This window comes from Wasmannia auropunctata, unplaced genomic scaffold, assembly GCF_000956235.1.
Source record: "Wasmannia auropunctata unplaced genomic scaffold, wasmannia.A_1.0 LD336000.1, whole genome shotgun sequence".
NCBI lineage: Eukaryota > Metazoa > Arthropoda > Insecta > Hymenoptera > Formicidae > Wasmannia > Wasmannia auropunctata.
Window position 1 is genome coordinate 444,553 of NW_012026890.1, and position 7,389 is coordinate 451,941.

The 7,389-nt window shown below is 37.6% G+C and overlaps 1 protein-coding gene across 1 annotated transcript; it reads left to right on the forward strand.

The window, feature by feature from the left end:
• The first annotated feature begins 205 nt into the window (after nucleotides 1–205).
• LOC105453268 (LIM/homeobox protein Lhx3) lies at nucleotides 206–6,917 on the forward strand. Its single transcript, XM_011695066.1, has 7 exons — nucleotides 206–452; nucleotides 1,220–1,394; nucleotides 2,254–2,456; nucleotides 2,844–3,036; nucleotides 4,687–4,853; nucleotides 5,899–6,114; nucleotides 6,688–6,917. The coding sequence occupies exons 1-7, from the start codon at nucleotides 206–208 to the stop codon at nucleotides 6,915–6,917; spliced, it is 1,431 nt and encodes a 476-aa protein (XP_011693368.1).
• Nucleotides 6,918–7,389: the final 472 nt, after the last annotated feature.

The window sequence follows — 7,389 nt, forward strand, 5'->3', positions numbered from 1 at the left end:
ACTCTCCCCTACTACCGTGCCTTACAAAGGTAATCGTTAGGAAGATATCGGGCATTGATTCCACGTTTTCTTGATAAAGAGAATCTCTCGCGCAGAAAAAAAAGCATCGATATGCTCCGTGCATTCGCTGAAATTGCGGGAACGCGTAGATAATAGCCGGCGAGTGTGAGTGTGAGTGCGAGCGAAAGCGGCGGCGGCGGCAGTTATGACTAAGATGAGACTGGAGTTGTTGGGATGCGAGGCTCTTCCTCTGGAAGGGATGTACCGTTCGCATCAGCGGCACGACGTCCTAACGCCGCAGAGTAGTCCGGAGTCGCGCAGCGTTCGCCAGGAGCAGCGCAGCAGCGCGGGTAGCGTCGGTTCCGCGATATCACAGGGCGATATGTATCCGCTAGATCAACCCGCCTTCGAGCTCGATCATCTGCCTCTGCATATCCCAACGATCCTTCATTGTAAGTGTCGACGAACAACGACAGGCAGTGCAGGCACCGAAGAACTGTTGAGATTATTCAAGTTCCTTAACTGATTGTGAGAGACATTTTGAGAATAACTTCTTCAATTTTAATCTTCTCGATGAAGATGAAGATAGTTATCTCTTCAATCCGCATCATTTTGTTAACATAAATAATACGTAACATATCCTCCTTTGTCGGGTGGATTAATTAACATTGCGAAAAATATTACGCAATGCCGTAATCTCGGTTCGAAAAAGTAATCTCCTTAATTTTCAATGTGTTTAAAAATTAAGAAATTTAGGAAAATTAATTCTGAACAATAATGGTGAAAATTAACTTCTGCATTTAGTTTTCGTGTCAATTAATTAATGACTTCGAATTTGTACTTTAATTATATTTTATTAAACATAATTAAAAGAAAGCACTCGTAATTAGTTAAAATTTATTTCTCTGTATACAGTGATTTAAAAATTATCATTTTTTATTTAGATATTAATACTACAGAAACATTTGATTTAACTAAATCATTTTCTATAGAACATTCATATTATCACAGGTATTCAAGGTATTCACGTAGACAATTTTTACGTTGCAATTGAGATTGAGTTTCAATTTTCAGTGTTATATCCCTTGATAAATATTTAATCTATAATAAACTGTGAACATAAATGATAATAAATTAAATATATAAAAACATGTAAAACATGAAATTATTTTGTATTCGCTTGATTATTATAGCCATTGCGTCGATCGATATGTTGCAGCCACGATACCAAAATGCGGTGGATGTCAGGAAGTTATTTTGGATAAATACGTTCTAAGGGTTCTGGAGAGGTGTTGGCATGCAAGGTGTCTCACGTGTCGGGACTGCGGTTCCAGATTGACCGACAAATGTTTCGCGAGAAACGGCCACGTGTTCTGCAAAGATGACTTCTTCAAGTAAGCACCAATAATTGCTGTCAGAACGTTACTTGCATATGTGCACGTGCAAATATTTTTAAAATGTTAGGTGTATTGTGTTGATTTTTATAATATACTTAATGTACGTACAGAAGTCATTTTTGGTATATGAAGAAATATTGATTGCAATTTATTTAAAATATTTATTATTGCTTTTATTCTTGAATTTATTTTTTATTATTATTTTCTATTATGATTTTCTACATCCTCAAGAAAATCATTTATAATGTATAAATTTATAAAAAAAAGACAAATTTAACATCAACAATGACATCTTTACAATACTTTTTGCTTCCGATATTATTTGTTCGATTTAGCCACTTATCGATAACAGCATATGACGAGACAGAAGATGTTATTTTTTCAAAATGCATACATCAGATATTTTTATAGACTGTGTCTACGACTATTTAGGTATCAATTCTGGAAGAATAACATCAATAACATGTTTTTTCTTCATTCATAGATATTAAATTTATTCATATAGGTACTAAATTATTTTTATTCTGAAAAAATTCGATTTTCTGTCGATTTTGTTTTTATATTCAATCTTTCATTGAATTTTTATTATTTGAAATATTAAATTACTATACAAAATTATCTTTATTAACTACATTTTAACACTACAATAAAAATAAAGTAAAGAATATCCGCGCAAATAATAATATATAATAAACAAAATTTATTGCCTGCAATATCATTGCTGCGAGCGCATATCGTTATCCGCATTTGACTGTCAGATTTGACGAATCGCATCAATAATGCCATCTCAGCTGTATAGTTTTGTCATTGATGTGTGAATGTAATGTGAAAATATTGTATGTTGTTGGTGTGGCAGGCGTTTTGGGACGAAATGCGCGGGCTGCGGCCAAGGATTGGCACCTTCGCAGGTGGTACGAAGAGCGCAGGAGTTTGTTTACCATCTCACGTGTTTCTCGTGCGCTCTTTGCTCTCGGCAACTGGACACCGGCGATGAATTTTATCTCATGGAAGATAGAAAACTCGTCTGCAAGCCCGATTACGAACAGGCGAAGGCGAAAGGTAAGATGTAATCTTCATGTAATCCTTTTAACTTGAACAGATAACATTCATCATAAGAAAGAATTCTGTCTCGAATTTATTCTGTATTCAAAACATAATGTTCCAGAGCAGTTCTTTTCTCAGCTTAATTAAAAATTAAATAAGTAATTTTTACTTTTGACTCGCCAATCATTTCGCATATTTTTTGATAGATTTTGTAATATTCTCAAAACAGATATTTTTATGATTTTCTTTGATGACAGAAAAGACAAGAACGAGAAATTAAATTGTTGAATAGCGGTATACATTTGAATAGTTTTAATATAAATATAATTGACAAATTATTAATTTTGACTATATTAAACAAAAAGGTCTATGAAGGTCTATATAAATTTACGCGATTTTCAGAACTGGCAGATGGGGGAAGTATAGACGGCGATCAACCTAATAAGAGGCCGCGGACGACGATTACGGCGAAGCAGCTCGAAACTCTCAAGCTGGCGTACAACACCAGTCCGAAACCAGCAAGACACGTGCGAGAACAGCTGTCTCAGGACACAGGCCTCGACATGCGCGTCGTTCAAGTCTGGTTCCAGAATAGGTAAGAAAAATTGGATGGTTGGACTTACAGGGTTTCCCAGATTCCAAGAGCTCTTGTTTTCATGTAGAGATATCTTTATGTTACAATTTGTTAAGCTGTGCGTATGCGTGCATTGTATTATACATGGACAAGACTAAAATTCGAAAAAAATAGAGTCCGATTAAATGCATCATTTAAAATTAACGCGTTATAAACAGCGTTATAAATCGCGTTGTAGATAAAAAAGTTTGATGAGAAAAGTTAATTTGAGATCCTGACGAAATCATCAAATTAAGAGGGACGCACTGGTTCATCGTCAGGATTCTGCATTAGCGTCTGACGTGGCCTCTAATATGGTTTCTGAAGCCATTCATGTAGGCAATCGAGAGATTCGGAGATGTTGAGAGACATCGATCCGAATATATCTCTTTCTTACGCACAAAACATAATTGATAATTCAATTAACGATGGCAGAAATTAATTTCCTTTATAAAAATTAATTTCCGAATTAACTTTTTTTAAAAAATTATATATCATACAAGTATTATTTGATAATAAAACTGTGACGTACGGATGTCACTTTTAATTGTCTGGAATTTAATAAATCCCGCAGAGAACGTCAATTTTATTATTACAATCTTTATAGTTCATGGGGTTTAATAAATAAAGTTAGCACTTTATTACACTTTATTCGACGTATCCAAGATCATGATATTCGCGAGCGCTGTACTTTGTAACCGCAGATGCATATTTTTCCCTCTTATCGCTCAAGTGGCACTACGTGATATTGTAGGCAAAGTGACGATTCGTCGCGAAAAATTGTTTTATCTATAAAAGGAAAGTCCTAGTCGCTGACCTCCGTTGTTGCTTATCAGGTGCTAGAACGATGTTAGAAAGTGCGCCCGTGAAAATAACGGATAAGTAAATAAGGCCTATCAATGATAGCGGATAAATATCTATACTATATAACACGTAAATTCATAAAACTGCACACGTGTAGTTTTTCCAGAAAACTCGAGCCGATATTTGACGTAGGTAATGCGAGATTAATATCTGTCTATCGCTGCGAGATAAGATACAGTCTTTTACTATTCAGCGAAACGATAATGGAAAGTAGAAATTTATACGAGACGTTGGAATATTTATCTTAAATAATCGAATTCCTAGCACAGCGAGTAAAATGTTTATCATCCCAGATAATTTATTCCTTTTTTTTTATCGACTCAGTATTAACAATCATTGAATGCGTAATGTTAAAGTGTGATAAGATGCAAATTTTGTCGTTATGAATTTTAATATGTATTTATAAATTATAATCTCTATTTATATTAGTACGCGCAATATCCAGTATCAATAATTTTTAAATTTCTATGAAGAAGTCATTAAACTCAACGAAATAGCCTAAATTAAGTTAATTTTACAATTTTATATTTATATAATTCTTATACCTTTCATCGAATTATTATAAGCATTTAGAAATTTTTTTCCTGGATGATTTTACTAAATTGTCTATACTATAATACTTACTGCTAGATTAGTGATCTTACTCTAAGAAGTTTAAACAAAATTTTTTTTAATTTTATTATTAATAAAAATTTTATTTTTAAAAACTTCCTAGAGTAGAAAGCTATTGGTGATTGTTATTAATCGCTATCATTATGGTCTCTGCAGGAGGGCGAAAGAAAAGAGGCTGAAGAAGGATGCTGGTAGGACGAGATGGTCCCAATATTTTCGCAGTATGAAGGGTGCCGGTGGAGGCGGTCACTCGCCTAGACATGACAAGCTTCTTGACAAAGACGAGCTGAAGGTAGACTTGGACTCCACCTTTGGTCATCACGGTGAGTTGCGTTATTGCATTATCGTTTTGCTGATATAAATACAAAGATGGCAATAAAAAAGGCGGCAAGGTGAAAGATAGACGCTGCGCAATTGCGTATCGCAATTCATCGCGACTATAAATAGAGATACTCGGTTTGTAATATATTGATTCCTTCGACGTTGAAATTGAGTTTCTAAGCAAATTGAAGTCTTGATCGAATTTTGGGCACGGAAATAGACTTAATAAAAAAGATTATTAGATCTATAAGTTATGGTTAAATTCAAATAAACTTGTATACAATAAAATCTTAGTACGAGATGCATATATAATTATTAAGATAGAAAATTAAATATAATTAAATATCAATTTTGGATTTGGAAGACCTAAAATCATCGATCATTGGAAAAAGATAATGATAATAAGAATTATTTATCTTTAAATGTGATAGCGTGGTGTGAAAATATGTTATATAAAAATATATGCGCGTACAATTGGCAGCTATTGTATTCACAAGATTCATTTCCCTCAAGTAATTGTACAATCAAAATTATTCCTAATAATCACGCGAGCCGCTTCTGACACAATTTAGACGAGCGGAGTATTATACGGTACCCGAGTAAGTGCAAGTGTAATAGCGAGCATAAATTCAAGGATGGCCCGCAATCTTCCTGAAATCTCGGACACGGTGAGCCGGCAGTTAGCCTCCGCGATCTCCTGAATATTTGAGGAGATCGTCCTCCCCTCGGCATCTGGGTACTGTGGGAGACCCAGACACAATGGATGCCGCCAGTCGCTCGCTCGACTTTCGACTTTCCAACTTACGGCGTTAGAATGATCGCTCGTTACGAATAGATAGCTCCCGACGCGTGACTGAAAGCACCTTTTTAGCCGTCCGTTTCTAGTTACTCCAATTCATATCTATTTTCCTTTATCTAGTTTACTCGTAAATCTTAGAGTAGAGAATATCGGTTTTATGAATATTTTCTCTTGAAAGATTTAAACGCGCATTCTCCGTACAATTGCTAGCCTGAAATCTAACGAAGGGTAACCGGATCTGTCCGCAGACTTGAGTAACGACAGCTACGGGACGGTGGTGAACATGGGCCTGGACGGCGAGGGCGCGAGTCCAGGCGGCGGTGGCAACGGAGCCGGGGGTGGACCGCCCCGCGGATACCTGGGTGCGACGACACCTCCGTATCTCTCAACGTCCAGATCGCCGTCCTTACCACCCCAGTTCCCGTATCCGCCGGACGCTGGTCTCTCGGTGTACACCACTCTCGGTAAGCCTGACGTCAATTATCAAGCAGCTTACTCTCAAAAGATTACGGCTCTCTCGGTTATCAGCTCTCTGTATTTTTAAGTCTTCTAATCTGTCTCCTAACGTTTTCCCAATCCTTCTAACCCACCAACCCCAAGTAACACGTAACGCACCTGTTAGTCGTAATTTGTCTCATTATATTGTCACTCAACAATATAACTACATATAACACATGTGTTATATATTATATTATATTATAGTTATATTGTTGAGTGAGAAATTATAACTAACAGGTATCGTTACGTGTTACTTGGTGTTTGCTGGGTTAACTTTCTGAATCCTCGCAACTTCTTCGATTCTTCAACTCTCTTTCAACCATGTCGAGAGACTCTGACTTTTTTAACTCCCCCGAGCTTCTCGAATCGTCTGGATGCTCGCAAATCTGCCAATTTTCTCAGCTCTCAGCCCATTTCGGCCGAGCCTAGCGGTCAATAATACACTCGGGTTGAGACAGGAAGAGACTCCGCCGGGCGTTAAACTATTCTAGTGCGAGAGTCGCGCAAGTTTACGACTGACGCAAACCGTATGATTCCAGGGGGACCGGGCGGCATGGTGCCAGGACCAGCGTCGGATCTGAGTAACGAGTCGAGCGGAGGCGGCGGCGGCGGCGGCGGCGGAAGTGGCGGCGGCGGCGGCGGCGGCGGTGGTGGCGGCGGTGGCGGCGGTTACCCCGACTTCCCGCCGTCGCCGGACTCCTGGCTCGGCGAACCGCCACCCCCGCACGCTCACCATCATTCCCATTCCCATTCCCATTACGCCACATAACCCGCCAAAACCGCGCGTCGCCAAATACCGTGTAGAATAACATACTGGCGGAGCGGGACATTCACCTGAAATCGTCGTCGTCGTCGTCGTTATCCCCGGGGGAGCCGAAGAATTGTCTTCCCCGATGTTTCTTCGAGCAAAGTAATCAGTTTCGTAAACTTCGTAAAATACCGGATCCGTTCGACAGGGCTTGATTCTACTCTGATCTCTTTGACCGCAAGGAAGACCTAAAAGCGAAGACGAATCTTTATTTTTTTATTAGCAATGTGATAATTCAAAGTATCATCAAAATATTTTTCATATTTCTCATGTATAGTATTTATATTTTTTAATTTATTTTAGAGTAATTTATGGAATTTGTAGCATTTAATCTATTATCATTATTTTAATAATTTATCAATATTTAAGCAAATAATAGAGATCGCTTTCTTCGCCTTTAGATTTTTTACACTTTCGGTTAGGACAAGTTCGA